This window comes from Hemitrygon akajei, chromosome 10, assembly GCF_048418815.1.
Source record: "Hemitrygon akajei chromosome 10, sHemAka1.3, whole genome shotgun sequence".
Lineage (NCBI taxonomy): Eukaryota > Metazoa > Chordata > Chondrichthyes > Myliobatiformes > Dasyatidae > Hemitrygon > Hemitrygon akajei.
Genome location: NC_133133.1, coordinates 173964635 through 173985023, shown reverse-complemented (window position 1 = coordinate 173985023; position 20389 = coordinate 173964635). Strand labels below are relative to the sequence as shown.

Genomic DNA, 20389 nt, shown 5'->3' with positions numbered 1-20389 from the left:
AGTAAACAGGTCACTAAATACTTCAAAAGCCCATCTACTGGTTTCAAAAAATAGGACAACTGGAACCCTCCTGGCACCAGGACCCAGTCAGGAACATTGAGGATTTAATCGTTTCCCATGCAGTTAATCGATAGGGATGAGCTTCAAAGACAGACACTTCCATTTAAAGAGAAGTAGCAGGGAGATTTTGAAAGAATGTGTGATGATAATTATAGACTAGGATAACTTACTATTCAATAGCTCCCACTGTAGCTGCAACACAGAACTAAACACCATTGAATCAAAAAAAAACTTGTTTCCCTCTTCAAAGATCAAGATATCAATATTGCCAATCTCAAGAAAGTGCGAGCATGTGACCGAGACATGGAGTACTAAGCACAAGACATTCCGCAGGTACAGGAACACACAACACACACAAAATGCCGGAGAATCTCAGCAGGTCAGGCAGCATCTCTGCAGATGAATAAACAGTTGACGTTTCAGGCCATCGCCCCTCTTCAGGACTGAGAAGGCAGGGTGAGACACCAGAATAAAAAGGTGCGGGGAGGGGGAAGGTGGACAGCCAGAAAGTGAGAGGTGAAGCCGGGAGGATGGGAAAGGTAAAGGGCTGGAGAGGAAGGAATCTGATAGGAGAGGTGATTCTGCAGAATCCAGAGCAGCACACATAAAACCCTGGAGGAACTCAGCAATTAGTGGTTAATGGTAGGGGTGCATGGCATACAAAAGGGTGGGAACCCCTACTTGAAGCTGTGGGGTGGCATGGTAGCCGAGTAGTCAGATCATCACTTTACAGCACCACCTGTAAGGTTGGAGATTGACTTCCCACTGCTGTCTGGAAGGAGTTTTTACGTTCTCCCCTTGACCACAAGGGTTTCCTCCCACAGTCCAAAGTTATATGGGCTAGGATTATGGAGTTGTGGGCGTGCTAGGTTGGCACCGGTAGCATGGCAACATCCTCCAGCTGCTCAGGACGATCCTTGCGGATTCGATTTGACGCAAACAATGCATTTCACTCTATGTTTCCATGTACGTGTGACAAATAAAGCTGATCTTTATCCTTAAAACCATTGTGTGTAATGGTTCAAATGTATTTTAAATATAATCATTGTACCTGCCTCAACCACTCTGTCTGGCAGCTCGTTCCATAGACTCATCACCCTCTGAGTGAAGAAATTGCCTCTCACCTCCCTTTTAACTCTTTCCCTTCTCACTTTAAATCTATGCCCTCCAGTTTTCAGTTCCTTTTCCCTGGGAAAAAGACTGCTTTCACCGTCTCTATTTGATATGCCTCTAGAAGGCCACCCTCAATCTCCTCCTACACTTCAAGATTAGAATCTTAGTCCGAACGCATCGCAGCTTGGTACCGATGAGTATTGAGTTGTGGACACAGCTCAACACATCACAGAAGCCAGTTGCTCCTCCATGGACTCTGTCTACACTTCTCACCACCTCAGTGAAGCAGCCGACATAATCAAAGACATCTTGGGTATTCTCTCTTCTCCCTTCACCCGTTGGCCAGTAGATACAAAAGCCTGAAAGCATGAACCACCAGGCCTAAGGCAGCTTCCACCCTGCTATTATCAGACTATTGAATGGTTCCCCAGTACAATAAGATGGACTCTTGACCTCACAATCTACCTCGTTATGATCCTGCACCTTTTTCTCTACCTGCACCTCACTTTTTCTGTAGCTGTTACACTTTATTCTGCATTCTGTTAGTGTTTTCCCTTGTTCCACCTCAATGCACTGTGTAATGATCCAATCTGTATGAACGGTGTGTAAGACAGAACTTTCACTGTCTCTCGGTATATGTGACAGTAATTAACCAATTCCAATACATCTCTTCTAGCTCAGCGACTTCCTTCTTATAACTGAGTGACCATGTAGTAATCATTTTCTGAACATCATCTAAAAACACCAATGGATGTGTTGCTTTTCTTGTTCTTTGCAGAGGGTAAAGGAAATCCAGCAGCTCCCGCCACACCAGCAGCTCCCACCCCAGCAGCAGCTCCCGCCACACCAGCAGCTCCTGCCGCACCAGCAGGTGAGTGAAACAATAAACTAAACCACAAGACCAATCGGATGATTTAGTTATGTTGGAGGCATGAGAGACTGCGGATGCTGAAATGACACTGGAAACCATCCGGTGAAGGATGTACAATAAATGTAAAGATACCCACAGGCAACAAGCTCAGACCAGGAGAAACTCACCGGGTTAGGCAGCATCTGCGGAAGGAAATGAACAGTCGATGTCATCTAGACTAGAGGTTCACAACCTTTTTTATGCCATGAAGCTGTACCATTAACTGAGGCATCCTTGGACCCCAGATTGAGAACCCTTGAAGACCCTGCTCCAGTTCTGAAGTCTCGACAGTCCATTTCCCTCCACAGATGCTGACTGACTCATTGAGTTCCTCCAGCGTTTTGTTTGTTGCTCCGGATTCCAGCATCTGCAGTCAATTTAGTTTCTAATAATGTCCACAGCCCAGTGACAAGTTTCACAGGAAAAAAATCTGCTTTTCACCTTTCTGGTATGCGTTTTAAGCATTTTCAACTTTTGTTCTTTATTCTAAGCACCTCATGAGCTTGAAACCCCAAACTGAAGGTTCACGGGAATGACAGAGTTAATATATGAGGAGTGTTTGAAAGCTCCGGGCCGCTCACTGGGATTTAGAAGAATGGTGGGAAGGGCAGAGAGGATCTCACTGAAACCTATCAAATATTGAAAGGCTTCGATAGAGTGGATGTGGAGAGGATGTTTCCTATGGTTGGGGAGTCTAGGACCAGAGGGCACAGATAGAGTGGATGTGGAGAGGACGTTTCCAACAGTGGGGGAGTCTAGGACCAGAGGGCACAGATAGAGTGGATGTGGAGAGGATGTTTCCTATAGTGGGGGAGTCTAGGATCAGAGGACACAGATAGAGTGGATGTGGAGAGGATGTTTCCTATAGTTGGGGAGTCTAGGACCAGAGGGCACAGATAGAGTGGATGTGGAGAGGATGTTTCCTACAGTGGGGGAGTCTAGGACCAGAGGGCACAGATAGAGTGGATGTGGAGAGGATGTTTCCTACAGTGGGGGAGTCTAGGACCAGAGGACACAGATAGAGTGGATGTGGAGAGGATGTTTCCTATGGGTGGGGAGTCTAAGACCAGAGGACACAGCCTCAAAGCAGAAGTACATCCATTAAGAACAAAGATGAGGAGTAATTACTTTAGCCAGAGGGTGGTGAATCTGTGAAATTCACTGCTAGGAATGGCTGTGGCCAAGTCACTGGGTATAGTTAAAGCAGAGGTTGATAGGTTCTTGATTAGTCAGGACATCAAAGGTTATGAAGAGGAGGCCGGAGAATGGGATTGAGAGGGGTAATAAATCAGCAGAGCAGACCCAATGGGCTGAATAGCCTAATTCGTTCCCTTGACTTATCGTTTTATAGAAGGAAGTGATCTCAGTAAAAATTGTCACTTATCCACTGTTGAGGATGGAGAGAGATTTACTAACTTTGCAATAGGGAAAGTTGAATAGGTTAGGAGTTTATTCCCAAGAGTGCAGAGGATTGAGGGGAGATTTGATAGAGGTGTACAAAATTTTAAAAAGTACAGATAATGAATGCAAGTAGACTTTCTCCACTGAAATTGGGTGAGACTATGAGGTCATAGGTTAAGGGTAAAAGGTGAAATGTTTAAGAGGAACTTGAGCAGGAACGTCTTCACTCAGAGGGTGGTGAGCGTGTGGAATGAGCTGCCAGCAGAAGTGATGGATCGGGTTTGATTTTAACGTTTAAGGGAAATTTAGATAGATATATGGATGAGAGAGGTATGGGGGGGCTATGGTCTGGGTGACAGTCGATGGGATGACATGGAACAGAAGGGCTGAATGGCCTGTTTCTGCATGTAGTTTTCTATGACTCTACAAATGTGTTGTCCAAGAGATCAGCTCCAACCACATTGTCTCATTGAGATAATAAAATAATTACTCTGGTGACCCGTTTGGTTTCAGAGCAGAAAGATGATGTCACAGCGACCACTGCAGGTGAGTAGACTCTGTACCATTGGTACATGTCCAACCTTTTAACTCTTTGTGAGACAGAGTTGGAGTACAATGGATCACGTCACCATGTGCCACTACCTTTGACTAACAGGATTTCCAATCTGTTTTACTAATAGGTGTCTCCTCTGTCACCGGACCATGCTGGCGTTTCTCCAATGTGTTTTGCCTCCTCCCTTGTCACGTCTTCACATCTCATAGCGTCTGCCAGACCCTGGCATTGTGCAAATCACCTCTGCATGCAAACGAGAGTGGAGGGGCATTAACTCTACTGAATGCTCCATCCTGGTCTGTTTTTTCCAGTTCTAGTTCAAGTTCCCTCCTGTGTGCAAACGAGAGTGGAGGGGCATAAGCTCTACTGAATGCTCCATCCTGGTCTGTTTTTTCCAGTTCTAGTCCTAGTTCTGATGTTCCTGTACCTTCTTCTGGATCTGAGGCTCCAGTACCTTTTACCTGATGGTAACAGCGAGAAGTGTTTTCAACTGGCGGGGAAAGAGTACAGCCTATCCAGGGCAGAATTTAGAGAAATCAGGAGTTGACAGAGAGACACCAAGCAGGATACTTTCGCTCTGCTTTGGTGTGCACGTAAAGGAGGGACGCGCAAACCAACACAGCTGCACGTTACCACACTCTCAGTTATTGCAGCCGGTAACCACAGAGTTCCTGGGACACCATGTGCCATTATCACTTGGGCTAACTGCTTTCCCCTATCTTGCCTGCACCCTCGATCCATTCAGATAATCATCAGGGGAAGCGTGTGATCGAATTAGCCAGGCGGTATATGGCACTAAAACTGGCCCAAGGTACCACGTGCAATTCCTCTGCAATATAATTAGTTTCACCAACATGACATAGAGGGCCCAATCTCTGGCAAGAGGAGCCTTGTGTTAATTTGGCCCCCACCAGTGTGTGCATGGATTGGGAAATGAGTGGTAATTTGCTTTCAGCCTCCAGGAATCTTCTCTCTGAATGACCTCAGCTGTCTGCTACCCTGTCTAATATCTGTGCTTTTGTACATGGGTGTGTGTGTCAGTGTGCGTGTCTCTGTCTGTGTGTGTGTCAGTGTGCATGCCTCTGTCTGCGTGTGTCAGTGTGTGTCTACCTCTGTCTGTGTGTGTGTGTGTCAGAATCAGGTTTGTTATCACTGACTTACGACATGATGTCACAGGATGTCACGGGATGTCACAGGATGTCACGGGATGTCACGGGATGTTATGTGGAAGTAGCGTAAGATGCTGGAGAGGCCCACTTTGGAGTATTGTGTGCAGCTCTGGTCATCTACCTGCAGGAAAAATGTCTGTAAGACAGAGTACAGAGCAAATTTACAAGGATGTTGCCAGGACTTGAGGACCTGAGTTGAATAAGTTAGGATTTCATTACCTGGAGCGTAGAAGATTGAGGGGAGATTTGACAGAGGTTTACAAAATGATGAGGGGTATAGATAGGGTAAATGCAAGCAGGCTTTTCCCACTGAGGTTGGGTGGAACTACAACCAGAGGTCGTGGGTTAAGGGAAAAATGTGAAAGGTTTAAGGGAAATTACTTCACTCAGAGGGTGGTGAGAGTGTGGAATGAGCTGCCAGTGGAAGTGGTGGATGTGGGTTCAATTTCAACATTTAAGAGAAGTTTGGATAGGTACTGTACATGGATGGGAGGGGTACAGAGGGTTATGGTCTGGATGCAGGTCAATGGGACTAGGTAGAATAGCAGCTCGGCATGGACTAGATGGGCTGAAGGGCCTGTTTCTATGCTGTAATGCTCTATGGCTCCATGAAATGTGTTGTTTTCTCCAGCAGCAGTAACATGCAAAGAGGTAAAAATTACTAGAAGTCACAGAATATATAAATCACAGAAAGGAATAGTGAGGGAGTGTTTAGGGGGAAGAAGCTGTTCCTAAATCACTGAGTGTGGGTCTTCAGCCTCTCGTATCTCCTCCCTGATGGTAGTAATGCGAAGAGGGCACGTCCTGGGTGATGGACGTCCTTTGTGATGGATGCCACCTTTTTGAGGCACCAATTCTCGAAGCTGTCCTCGCTGGCGGCTCTGTGATGGAGCTGACTGACCTTACAACTGCCTGTAGCCTCTTGTGCATTGGAGCCAGCTAGAATGCTCTCCGCCGAGCATCTGTGTGCGTGTGTGTGTGTCTATCTGTGAGTGTGCGTCTGTACACGCGCAAATGCAGTATATATATTACCTGTGTGTCCATGTGTATTTGGTGTTACATTAACTCTCCAAAGGCCAGTCAATGCCTCCAGAACAAGCTCCTGTTGCTGAGACAGAAGAAAGCCAGTCAAACACTACACCACCGTTACCAACAGGAGGTTAGACACTGTGTGGCCGGTCACTGTGCGTGTGTGTTCCCAGGTGGTGATGTCATGGTGCACTAACTCCTGTGGTGTGACTAACTCTTGCAGTGGAAATTATCATCAGCTGCTTATTTTTAAGATGGAATTACCTTTATTCATCTTCAGATGAATAAATTTGACAAATTAGAATAATGTTGGATTAGACTCTCAAAAACCTTTATGTTAAATAAAAATTTGATTTACTTTATTGGAGGTTTGATGAATTCTTTGCCAAATTGTCCCCTGCACTGGGAGGACCGAGGTGGCCCGGGGTGACACATAAGTAGGATGCTTCAGCTACGTCAGGGGCTCCCAACCTGGGGTGTGTGGCATAAGAAAGGTTGGAAACCTCTCACCCAATGGAATGAACTGGTGAATTTTACTCCTTCCCATGCCAAAGTTTCACAGTTGTCAAGTTATGGATCAAGAGGTTTACTGTGCTCCCTGGGCACCTCTCTACGATAAGCACCCAATGGGAGAGATGGAGGCAATGTCTCAAAGTCTAAAGTCTAAAATTTCTGGCCTCTTCCCCCTTCCTTTCCAGTCCTGAAGAAGGGTCTTGGCTCAAAATGTCGACTGTTTATTCATTTCCATGAATGCTGCCTGACCTGCTGAGTTCCACCAGCATTTTGTGTGTGTTGTCAAATGTCAAAGTAAATTTATTACCAAAGTACAAATATATCACCAGTCACAACCCGGAGCTTCCTTTTCTTGCAGATGTTTACAAGAAAATGAAGAAACAATAGAGTTTATGAAAAAATATACACAAAGTCAGACAAACAACCAAAGAAGATAAATTGTGCAAATAAAAAAGTATATATACAAATAAATAAAAAAATACTGCAAACGTGGGTTGTGGAGTCCTGAAAATGAGTCCATGGGTTATGGAATCAGTTCAGTGTTGGTGTGAGTGAAGTTGGCTGTGCTGGATCACGAGCCTGACTGTTGAGGGGTAAAACTGTTCCAGAACCTGGTGGTGTGGCTCCTAAGGCTCCTGTACCTCCTCCCCAATGATAGTAGTCAGCAGAGATCATGGGCTGGATGGTGGGGGTCCCTGATGACAGATGTTGCTTTCCTGTGGCAGGACTCCTTCTACATGAGCTCCCTGGTGGAGAGGGCTTTGCCCATGACGGGCTGGGCTGTATCCAACACTTTTGTAGCCACCCCAAGGAAGGTGTTAGAGGACACTTGGATAGAAACTAAATCTGGGTAAGCAGCAGAATGTGGCTGGGATTATTTGTCTAGTGGCATTTAATGGCAGGGTGCAGACAGACCCTTTAATTGGAAATGCCACCGAAAATGTTTTGCCAGAACTTGATTTCTCTCTCTCTGTCTCTCTCAAATTAGAGCAACTTGCACAAGGAGGAGCAGTGATTCATCAGGAGTAAGGCCTGTTCCAGGGGCAGGACTATCTCCAGAGTACAGCTGGAGTGTAATTGACAGGACAGATGGTGACACAGTCAGATGTGGCACAATGGGCTGGAATAAGCAGCCGTGACTGCATTATATATAGCGACAGTGAGCAGATTAGGTTTCCCCTGCTCAGAGTCATGGCTGAACACATAACTTATGCTTATTATAAGGTCGGACACCTGACCGTGTAATCACTTGGCAATGTTGTCACCGATTAATTGGACTCTGAAAACTCACACCGTTCCTCAATCACACTTTATTTACTTGAGCACAAGGAGAACAGCCCAGTCTCTGTCACCACTCTGTCTGAGGTCTGATAAAGAAATGCCATTTCTAATCAGAGCTGACGAGCAGTTACAGATATTGACCAATTGGTAAATAGGAATTAGCTTTAACGCCACTGGCATACGTTATGAAATGAGTTGGTTTGCAGTGAAATAGATGATAGTAACATCTATAAATTACAATAAGCATATATTAAAAACAGAAAATAAAATTAAATGAATAGTAGAAAAAGAGAGGGAAAATAGTGAGGTAGTGTTCATGGGTTCATTGTTCATTCAGAAATCTGATAGCAGAGGGGAAGAAGCTGTTCCTGAAACATAGAGTGTGAGTCTTCAGGCTCCTGTACCTCCTCCTTGATGGTAGCAATGAGAAGAGGACATGTCCTGGGTGATGGAAGTCCTTTAACAATAGATTCTGCCTTTTGTTCAAATTCCTTACTTGAAAGATGTACTGCCATTCACAATTCAGGTGTTAAAAGTCGATGGAAACTTCAAGCAGATGTAAGTTTGAAGTTACTGAAGTTTTGTCTCCTAGTTGGTGAATGTACCTTGCACCCTTCAATCACATCCTTACCTCGTCAAATGGCTGCTGGGTAAAGGGAGGTGATGCTCTTTAAGGACCCCATTAGTCTGGGCTGACCAGCACACTCACTCTCTGTAAACTGTTCTTGGCTGGACTTTATTTTAACCTTTACTCTGCTGAAACTTCCCTAGCACCATAAAGATAAAGAGTGTAAGATTAGGGGACAGTCATTAAATAGGAATTGGAAACCAGAAAATCTGCAGATGCTGGAAATCCAAGCAACACACACAAAATGCTGGAGGAACTCTGCAGGCCAGACAGCATCTATGGAAAAGAGTACAGTCGACATCTCGGCCTGAAATGTTGACTGTACTCTTTTCCATAGATGCTGTCCAGCCTGTGAAATTGGAATTGGAATTGAAATTGGAATTGGTTTATCATTGCCAAATGTACTGAGATACAGTGAAAAACTTGCCTTCCATACTCATCACACAGATCAGATCATTAGAAGTGGGCAGCTGTCGATCCCAGGGGATCATGGGTTTGTGACTCTAGTGGTCTGTGTACTCACCGAGGCGCAAGCCTGGGCAGGGAGATTTGAAGAACCGGCTGTTGCCCATGCAGCGGGTCCCCCCGCTCCACGTCACTGATGTAGTCCAAGGGAAGGGCAAGGATACAGCTTTGCACCAATGTCATCGCAGAGGCTGCTAGAGTGAAGTTGTAAACAACATCAAACGGCTCCAGATTTCTTCCTCGGGGTTTACTCCCGAAGCCTTTCCCACGGGTGGGTATAGCCACAAGGCAGCGGAGGTTTAAAATCAGAGTTTTCCCTCTCCTGGGCGGTTTACCGTCCAAGGTAGACGAGCCCCACCTGCCCATCATTACACAGTACATTACGGTAGAAAAGGGTAAAACAATAACAGAATGTAGAATAAAGTGTAACAGCTACAGAGAAAGTGCAGTGAAGGTAGACAATAAGGTTCAAAATCTTAATGATTGTGAGGTCAAGAGTCCATCTTCCCCAAGCAAAGCTTATTGAGAAAGTAAGGAGGCATGGGATCCAAGGGGACATTGCTTTGTGGATTCAGAACTGGCTTGCCCACAGAAGGCAAAGAGTGGTTGTAGATGGGTCATATTCTGCATGGAGGTCAGTCACCAGTGGGGTGCCTCAGGGATCTGTTCTGGGACCCTTACTCTTCGTGATTTTTATAAATGATCTGGATGAGGAAGTGGAGGGATGGGTTAGTAAGCTTGCTGATGACACAAAGGTTGGAGGTGTTGTGGATAGTGTGGAGGGCTGTCAGAGGTTACAGCGGGACATTAATAGGATGCAAAACTGGACTGAGAAGCGGCAGATGGAGTTCAACCCAGATAAGTGTGAGGTGGTTCATTTTGGTAGGTCAAATATGATGGCAGAATATAGTATTAATGGTAAGACTCTTGGCAGTGTGGAGGATCAGAGGGATCTTGGGGTCCAAGTCCATAGGACGCTCAAAGCAGCTACGCAGGTTGACTCAGTGGTTAAGAAGGCATATGGTGCATTGGCCTTCATCAATCGTGGGATTGAGTTTAAGAGCCAAGAGGTAATGTTGCAGCTATATAGGACCCTGGTCAGACCCCACTTGGAGTACTGTGCTCAGTTCTGGTCGCCTCACTATAAGAAGGGTGTGGAAACCATAGATAGGGTGCAGAGGAGATTTACAAGGATGTTGCCCGGATTGGGGAGCATGCCTTATGAGAATAGGTTGAGTGAACTCGGCCTTTTCTCCTTGGAGTGACGGAGGATGAGAGGTGACCTGATAGAGGTGTACAAGATGATGAGAGGCATTGATTGTGTGGATAGTCAGAGGCTTTTTCCCAGGGCTGAAATGGTTAGCATGAGAGGGCACAGTTTTAAGGTGCTTGTAAGAAGGTACAGAGGAGATGTCAGGGGTAAGTTTTTTACACAGAGAGTGGTGAGTGCATGGAATGGGCTGCCAGTGATGGTGGTTGAGGTGGATACGATGGGGTCTTTTAAGAGCCTCCTGGATAGGTACAAGGAGCTTAGAAAAATAGAGGGCTATGTGTAACCCTAGGTAATTTGTCAGGTAAGGACATGTTCAGCACAGCTTTGTGGGCTGAAGGGCCTGTATTGTGCTGTAGGTTGTCCATGTTTCTGTGTTTCTATACTAGGAACTGTTCAGTAGTCTGATAACAGTCGGGTAGAATCTGTTCTTGAGCCTGGTGGTACGTGCTTTCAGCCTTTTGTATCATCTGTACCAAGAGATAATGAAGAGCTTGTCTTGCAAGCTGTTCATACAGATCAGCTCATTACACTGAGGTGGAACAAGGGAAAACACTAACAGAATGCAGAATAAAGTGTCACAGCTACAGAGAAAGTGCAGTGCAGGTAGACAATAAAGGTCCAAGAGCTTAACGAGGTAGATTGTGAGGCCAAGCGTCCATCTTGTCATCAAGTGGTCAGTTCAGGAGACTGATAAGTGTCAGTCTGTGTGAAGCATGGCGACAGTTGTGGGCTGTCCCCAATACAATGCTTGGACTGTGTTAGTTGTTGATAAAAATGACACATTTCACTGTACGTTTCAATGGGTATATGTGACAAATAAAGCTAATCTCTAATCTTCATAAAGTATTAAAATTCTCAGCTGGTCATGCGAGGCCCTGCCACCACCAGAGACTTCCACACCCACTTAGCAACCAGGCATGACCTGGGTGACGGGGGTTCTTAGTGAGGCATCGCTCCTTGAACATGTCCTGGATGCTACGTAGGCTAGTGCCCATGATGGAGATGACTGAGCGAAGTTCGATCCTGCTCTCCCCACACCAGACGGTGATGCAGCCAGGTAGAATGCTCTTTATGGTACATTTTTAGAAATTTTTGAGTGTTTTTAGAGAATTACCAAATCTTCTTAAGCTCCAATTGAAATTTAGACACCGTCATACCTTCTTTGTAGCTGCATCAATATGCTGGGTCCAGATTAGATTCTCAGAGATATCGCCACCCAGAAACTTGAAATTACTCACTCTTTCCATCTGATCCCTCAATGAGACTGGTGTGTGTTCCCTTGTCTTACCCTTTCTAAAGTCCACAATCAGTTCTTTGGTCTTACAGATGTTGAGTGCCAGGTTGTTGCTGCAGTCAGTTGCGATTACTGGCTGCAGGCTAAAATATTGAATCAATGTCATTTGATTTAATCACTGGAGTTCATGAAATCTCGCAAAAGAAATGATTTGACTACTCTTGTACACTGCGTTGAGCTGAGTGGTTTACAATGTTCGCTTTTTTTTAACGTTGTGTTGTGTCTGTGTCTGTGCATTGTTCATAAGCTGTTAACTCACTTCTGTCTGTATTTTGTACGCTGTGTGTTTACAGGGGGAGAGGCAGAGGTCCCAGCCACTTCGTCCCGGCCAGGTAATGCTTACAGACATCCAAGCATGTGTCCTTGACAGGTGACACCACTGGGCGGCACTTTGAAACAGACTCCAATGACATAACATCTCAATAAATGAGGCACTACAGCCGTGTAGTGGTTAGCACTGCACTACTCCAGCTAGGGGCACCGGAGCTCAGAGTTCAATGACGTCTGTAAGGAGTTTGTACTTTCTCCCTGTGAATGTCTGGGTTTCCTCCCACATTCCAAAGACATACCAGGTTAGGAGGTTAATTGGTCATTGTCAATTGTCCTGTGATTAGGCTAGGGTTAGACAGGAGGGATGCTCAGCAGTGTGGCTCTTTGGGCCAGAAGGGCCCTTTCCATGCTGCCGTATTTCTAAATAAATTAAAAAATTAAAAAAGATAACCTTCAGTCCACAGCAGTTTGAACTGGTGTGCTTTTCCCAATTATAACTCTTTTCTTTTAGCAGAAGGAACCCCTAGTACTCAGGTCGGCAATGATACCCAGGGTAAGTATTATTATAACCTCTCATTCTCATTATAGAACTGAGCTAGTGATGGAGCCTCACCCACACAATGCTGGAGGAACTCAGCAGGTCAGGCAGCATCTATGGAGAGGAATAAGCAATTGAATGTTTTGGGCCGAGATCCTTCACCAGTATGTAGAAATTCGGTCCAAAATGTCGTGCCAACCTTTTAAGCTACTTTAAAATCAACCTAACCCTTCCCTGCTATGTAGCCCTCCTCTCTACAGGTGCTGCCAGATTTGCTGATTTCCTCCAGCATCTTGTGTGCATTGCTGAAGATTTCCAGCGTCCGCAGAATCACTTGATTCAATGGTGGAGACTTTTCGGGTTGAAGCGAGATGTGCCAATCTTATTGGAAACGTGACCGGTGAACCAAAGGTTTCACTTTTCCTCATTTAGGTTTTTTTTAAACTGCAAGGCAATGAAACATCCAGAGACATCAGCTGTTCTCATTAAATGGTGCGGCCAAACCCACACTGCCCTGCGCCAAGGCTTTAACTGCAGTTTGCTCTTTCCGTATAGCATCCAGTCCACTAATTCTGGCATTTTATACAAAAATCTGTTTGCTAGTGTAAGTGGCAGCTTCTACCCACCAATGGCGCTAACACTTACTGGTGATGTTTGATATTGGTGCATTGATTGCCCAACCCACAGTGGCCACCAGATGGTAGTAGTGAGCCGGTTCATTTCCTATGGTTTGTGTGGGGAACCAGAATCAGGTTTATTATCATTGACTTAGATACAAAATTTGCTGCGTTGGGGCAGCAGTGCGTGTAACATTTTTTAAAAATTACACAGAGATATATAAAAAATAAACAATAATGAGGTCGTATTCATGGTTAATGGACTAATTGCTGCACTTGCTGCATATCTGTGTCGCTGCAGATATCACAGAGCGCAGGAATAGTCTGGACCCTGGTTTCTTTCCCTTTCCTAATGATGGGTCTCAGCCCGAAACATCGACTGTTTACACCTCTCCATAAACGCCGCCGGAGCGCCGAGCTCCTCCAGCATTTTGTGTGTGTTGCTCTGGTGTAGATAGACCCACTCATTCAAGGACCTGCTTTACCTCAGAATTAGAATCAGAATCAGGTTTAATATCACTGGTATATGTTGTGAAGTTTGCTGTCTTTGCAATACATAATAATAGAAAAAATGTGAATTACAGTAGGTGTGTATATATACATTTAAAAAGTAGTGCAAAAATAGAGATAGAAAGTACTGTGGTAGTGTTCACGGGTTCAATGTCTGTCTAGAAGTCGGATGGCAGAGGGGAAGAAGCTGTTCCTGAAGTGTTGAGTGACAGACTCTGTGATTTCCCCCAATGGCCTCGTCACTCACTGCAGGACTTACAACCCCGGGATGGAAGCACCTTCATCCTGAGTGTGGCACAGAAAAACATTCTCAGAATTTCTCAGTGCTCAAAATTATGAGTGGTATACGCAGAGTAAGCTCAGACTTTTCCTGCTGAGGTTAGGTGAGGTCATAGGTTCAGGGTGAAAGGTGAAAAGTTTAAAGGGACATGAGGGGAAATGTCTTCACTCAGAGGGTGGTGAGATAGTGGAATGAGCTATCTGCAGAAGTGATGGCTGTGGGTTTGATTTCAAACCTTAAGAGAAAATTGGATAAGTACCTGGATGGTAGGGGTATGGAGGGCTATAGTTCAGGTGTGCATTGATTGGACTAGTCAGAATAATAGTTTGACATGGACTAGATGGGCAGAAGGGCCTGTTTCTGTGCTGTACTGTAGTGCTCAATGACTCAACAACCAGAATTCCTTCAGGAAAACAGGCAGAATTAAAACCAGGAAAGAAACCGAGGATGGATGTAATAATAATAATAATAATAATAAACTAGAAACAACCCAACACATTACAGAATCCTATAGCAGTTTAACTCAATCTGATTTCTTACATGGGCACAATCAAGTGGCAAATATTCACCAAAATCATGCTTTAAAATACAAAGTCAAAAAAAACCCATGCCTCACTAGAAATACAAGCCTGGTCCAGTATGAGTCAGAGTCCCACAAATCATATTACAACTGATCACTTATTACAGACAGAGCAATCCTTAACCACTGTCTGGATGGAACGAACGATCCAGGATAAACAAGGAAGAACAACTCACTGAATAGGTACAGCCATTCCAAACTCATAACATACAGAAATCAAGTGAAGGACACTAGATATGCTGAATTAAAAGAAAAAGTTGAAAGACTTTGGAACATGGACATGTATATATTGTCCCAGTAGCATTATCTACATCTGGTGTCATCCCAAAGTCACTACACAATAGTATTTCACAATTAGGGCTACACAGCAATATCTATGTAAATCCCCAGAAAGCCACAATAACTTGACTAGAATAGTCGGAAAGTTCCCAGCAATTGAGAAATGAGCTTGCTTGGCTTATCAAGTTCCTCAGGTTTTACCAGCTTGAGCTGAGAAAAAATAATAATAATAACTTATAACAACAACAATAATAATAATAATAATAATAACAACAACTGTGTTTGAAAGTGCTTTACAATGAGGTAAAGAGCAAACACGAAAATAAAAGACAAAAAGCAAGATTAAAGAAATAAATGTTTTACTTTGGTCAGCAGTTCAATTTGCTTTCGAATCATCATGTTGGTGTTAGAGTTTATTGCTAGAGTTGCTAATATGCTTGTAACTGAATAGGCCAGGAATCACCAGAAATGGAAAGACTTCTCTTTGATAATCTGCTGAAATAAAAATAGCTGGATTGGACGACCGCTTTGTCAATGGTTCAGCTGCGAGTGTGTTGGGGTTGTCAGTTGTCCTGACGGTGCAGCCTCCTCTATGTCAGTGGACTGGGTGACCGCTTCGTTGAGCCACCTTCACTCCATCCATCACAAAACTTTCAACTCAACTTCCCATTCCCATAGAGCGCGCCGTTCATGGCTTCTTTGAGCATTTTTATGAATCAGTTTGTGGGTAGAATCAGTTGAGAGATGAACCTCAAGGTGGGGATTGATATACAGAGCAAGCAGTAAAGTGTGGTGGGCATTCGGAGGGCGGAACTGTGTGTGTGTGTGTGTGTGTGTGTGTGTGTGTGTGTGTGTGTGTGTGTGTGTGTGTGTGTGTGTGTGTGTGTGTGTGTGTGTGTGTGTGTGTGTGTGTGTGTGTGTGTGTGTGTGTGTGCGTGTGCGTGCGCGCTGTCTGGGACATTAGTTTTGACCAATTTCTGTTTCCAAAACAGAGGAGAAGCCTCCAGATTCTGCCACGGCGAGGAAGGACTCGGGTATGTCTCTGACACAGCATATCACTAGGCTGGCGACCTAGATGGTAATGCATCCTAGGGTTGATACTGATTAAATGACCACAGTTCCCACGGATCCAGCTCTGATATGGTGCATGCTGTTCATCTTGGAACCGCACTGTGGAGCACAGCAGAAGGTGACTGGGTCCCCACTTCTCCTTTCCATAGATACTGCTCTCTATGTGTCTCTCCTGTCCATTTGTCACTCCCCACAAAACTCCCTCCCGGCAATTATCCTTGCAAGTGTAACAAATGCTACACCTGCCCATTCACCTCTTCCCTCATCTCCATTCAGCGTCACAAACAGTCCTTCACATGCAAGTCTGTCAGGGGGTTATCTACGGTATCCGGTTATCCCAGTGCAGCCTCATTTACACTGGTGAGATTCAATGCAGACTGGGGACCACTTCGATGAGCACCTTCGCTCTGTCCACGGTAAAAGGCAGGATATGCTAGTGACCAAGCATTTTAATTCCTATCCCCATTCCCATTCTGACCTTTCAGTCCAGGCCTTCTCTACGGCTGTGATGAGTTCACTCTCGGGCTGGAACAGCAAAACCTCTTATTCCGTTTGGGTAGCCTCCAACCTGACAATTCTCCAACTTCTGCTCATTTTGACTCTTTCTGCTTCTCTCTTTTTTCCATTCCCCATTCTGGCTCCCTTCTCACCCCTTCTCTTCTGTGCCCACCACCTCCCTGTAATGGCCCCCTCCTTCCCTTTCTTCCATGGACCTCCCTACTCTGTCAGATTCCTTCTTCTTCAGCCCTTGATTTCTTCACCCTCCCCATCCCAGTTCCTCATATAATCCCCCTTCCCCAGCCACCCACCTTCCCCCTCACCTGGTCTCACCATCACCTGCCCACCCACCTTCCCCCTCACCTGGTCTCACCATCACCTGCCCACCCACCTTCCCCCTCACCTGGTCTCACCATCACCTGCCCACCCACTTTCCCCCTCACCTGGTCTCACCATCACCTGCCCACCCACCTTCCCCCTCACCTGGTCTCACCATCACCTGCCCACCCACCTTCCCCCTCACCTGGTCACACCATCACCTGCCCACCCACCTTCCCCCTCACCTGGTCTCACCATCACCTGCCCACCCACCTTCCCCCTCACCTGGTCTCACCATCACCTGCCCACCCACCTTCCCCCTCACCTGGTCTCACCATCACCTGCTCACCCACCTTCCCCCTCACCTGGCCTCACCATCACCTGCCCACCCACCTTCCCCCTCACCTGGTCTCACCATCACCTGCCCACCCACCTTCCCCCTCACCTGGCCTCACCATCACCTGCCCACCCACCTTCCCCCTCACCTGGTCTCACCATCACCTGCCCACCCACCTTCCCCCTCACCTGGTCTCACCATCACCTGCCCACCCACCTTCCCCCTCACCTGGTCTCACCATCACCTGCCAGCTTGTCCCCCTTCCCCCTCACCTGGTCTCACTATCACCTGCCCACCCACCTTCCCCCTCACCTGGTCTCACCATCACCTGCCAGCTTGTCCCCCTTCCCCCTCACCTGGTCTCACTATCACCTGCCCACCCACCTTCCCCCTCACCTGGTCTCACTATCACCTGCCCACCCACCTTCCCCCTCACCTGGTCTCACCATCACCTGCCCACCCACCTTCCCCCTCACCTGGCCTCACCATCACCTGCCCACCCACCTTCCCCCTCACCTGGTCTCACTATCACCTGCCCACCCACCTTTCCCCTCACCTGGTCTCACTATTACCTGCCCACCCACCTTCCCCCTCACCTGGTCTCACTATTACCTGCCCACCCACCTTCCCCCTCACCTGGTCTCACCATCACCTGCCCACCCACCTTCCCCCTCACCTGGTCTCACCATCACCTGCCCACCCACCTTCCCCCTCACCTGGTCTCACCATCACCTGCCCACCCACCTTCCCCCTCACCTGGTCTCACCATCACCTGCCCACCCACCTTCCCCCTCACCTGGTCTCACTATCACCTGCCCACCCACCTTCCCCCTCACCTGGCCTCACCATCACCTGCCCACCCACCTTCCCCGTCACCTGGTCTCACTATCACCTGCCCACCCACCTTCCCCCTCACCTGGTCTCACCATCACCTGCCCACCCACCTTCCCCCTCACCTGGTCTCACCATCACCTGCCCACCCACCTTCCCCCTCACCTGGTCTCACCATCACCTGCCCACCCACCTTCCCCCTCACCTGGTCACACCATCACCTGCCCACCCACCTTCCCCCTCACCTGGTCTCACCATCACCTGCCCACCCACCTTCCCCCTCACCTGGTCTCACCATCACCTGCCCACCCACCTTCCCCCTCACCTGGCCTCACCATCACCTGCCCACCCACCTTCCCCCTCACCTGGTCTCACCATCACCTGCCCACCCACCTTCCCCCTCACCTGGTCACACCATCACCTGCCCACCCACCTTCCCCCTCACCTGGTCTCACCATCACCTGCCCACCCACCTTCCCCCTCACCTGGTCACACCATCACCTGCCCACCCACCTTCCCCCTCACCTGGTCTCACCATCACCTGCCCACCCACCTTCCCCCTCACCTGGCCTCACCATCACCTGCCCACCCACCTTCCCCCTCACCTGGTCTCACCATCACCTGCCCACCCACCTTCCCCCTCACCTGGTCACACCATCACCTGCCCACCCACCTTCCCCCTCACCTGGTCTCACCATCACCTGCCCACCCACCTTCCCCCTCACCTGGTCTCACCATCACCTGCCCACCCACCTTCCCCCTCTCCTGGCCTCACCATCACCTGCCCACCCACCTTCCCCCTCACCTGGTCTCACCATCACCTGCCCACCCACCTTCCCCCTCACCTGGCCTCACCATCACCTGCCCACCCACCTTCCCCCTCACCTGGTCTCACCATCACCTGCCCACCCACCTTCCCCCTCACCTGGTCTCACCATCACCTGCCCACCCACCTTCCCCCTCACCTGGTCTCACCATCACCTGCCAGCTTGTCCCCCTTCCCCCTCACCTGGTCTCACTATCACCTGCCCACCCACCTTCCCCCTCACCTGGTCTCACCATCACCTGCCAGCTTGTCCCCCTTCCCCCTCACCTGGTCTCACTATCACCTGCCCACCCACCTTCCCCCTCACCTGGTCTCACTATCACCTGCCCACCCACCTTCCCCCTCACCTGGTCTCACCATCACCTGCCCACCCACCTTCCCCCTCACCTGGCCTCACCATCACCTGCCCACCCACCTTCCCCCTCACCTGGTCTCACTATCACCTGCCCACCCACCTTTCCCCTCACCTGGTCTCACTATTACCTGCCCACCCACCTTCCCCCTCACCTGGTCTCACTATTACCTGCCCACCCACCTTCCCCCTCACCTGGTCTCACCATCACCTGCCCACCCACCTTCCCCCTCACCTGGTCTCACCATCACCTGCCCACCCACCTTCCCCCTCACCTGGTCTCACCATCACCTGCCCACCCACCTTCCCCCTCACCTGGTCTCACCATCACCTGCCCACCCACCTTCCCCCTCACCTGGTCTCACTATCACCTGCCCACCCACCTTCCCCCTCACCTGGCCTCACCATCACCTGCCCACCCACCTTCCCCGTCACCTGGTCTCACTATCACCTGCCCACCCACCTTCCCCCTCACCTGGTCTCACCATCACCTGCCCACCCACCTTCCCCCTCACCTGGTCTCACCATCACCTGCCCACCCACCTTCCCCCTCACCTGGTCTCACCATCACCTGCCCACCCACCTTCCCCTTCACCTGATCTCACTATCACCTTCCCCTTCACCTGGTCTCACTATTACCTTCCCCCTCACCTGGTCTCACAATCACCTTCCCCTTCACCTGATCTCACTATCACCTTCCCCCTCACCTGGTCTCACTATTACCTTCCCCCTCACCTGGTCTCACTATCACCTTCCCCCTCACCTGATCTCACTATCACCTTCCCCCTCACCTGGTCTCACTATTACCTTCCCCCTCACCTGGTCTCACTATCACCTTCCCCCTCACCTGGTCTCACTATCAACTTCCCCCTCACCTGGTCTCACTATCACCTGCCCAACTACCTGGTCTCACTATCACCTGCCAGCTTGTTCTCCTTCCCCCCAGCCCACCTCCTTATTCTGTCTTCTTCCCTCTTCCTTTCCAGTCCTGATGAAGGGTCTCAGCCCAATACATTGACAGTTTATTCCCCTCCATAGATGCTGCCTGACCTGCTGTGTTTCTCCAGGGGAAGGTGTGCATTTCTCTGGAACCTGGAATATCTTTACTAAGGCAGTGAATACTCTGAGGCTTCCAGGGACTCCCAGCCTGGGGCCCACAGACCCATGTTTCATGGTATTGGTCCATGGCATAAAAAATGTTTGGAAACCCTGCTCGGAGCTGAAGCAGCTCACGGTGTGTGACAAGGCCAGTCTAACCTCCCTCTTATGGTCACGGTCATTCCACCAGCACTGAAGCAAAAGTTATCCAAACTATCCGGCATCCAGAAACCACACACTGGATAAAAAACACAAATCCTTCTTTAAAAGGATGAGCCAGGCAGATGAACATATT

At 48.1% G+C, this 20389-nt stretch overlaps 1 protein-coding gene across 10 annotated transcripts in view; it reads left to right on the top strand.

The window, feature by feature from the left end:
• mybpc1 (myosin binding protein C1) overlaps positions 1–20389 on the top strand; it is a 141964-nt gene that overhangs the window by 31076 nt on the left and 90499 nt on the right. For 3 of the 10 annotated variants that reach the window (XM_073059761.1, XM_073059758.1, XM_073059767.1), the window contains exons 3-7: positions 1952–2044; positions 3998–4030; positions 11983–12021; positions 12471–12512; positions 15756–15797. In XM_073059761.1, coding sequence (XP_072915862.1) covers positions 1952–2044; positions 3998–4030; positions 11983–12021; positions 12471–12512; positions 15756–15797 — 249 coding nt within the window. The remainder of the gene's footprint in view (positions 1–1951; positions 2045–3997; positions 4031–11982; positions 12022–12470; positions 12513–15755; positions 15798–20389) is intronic. The other 7 variants (XM_073059760.1, XM_073059763.1, XM_073059762.1 and 4 more) reach the window with 7 other exon arrangements.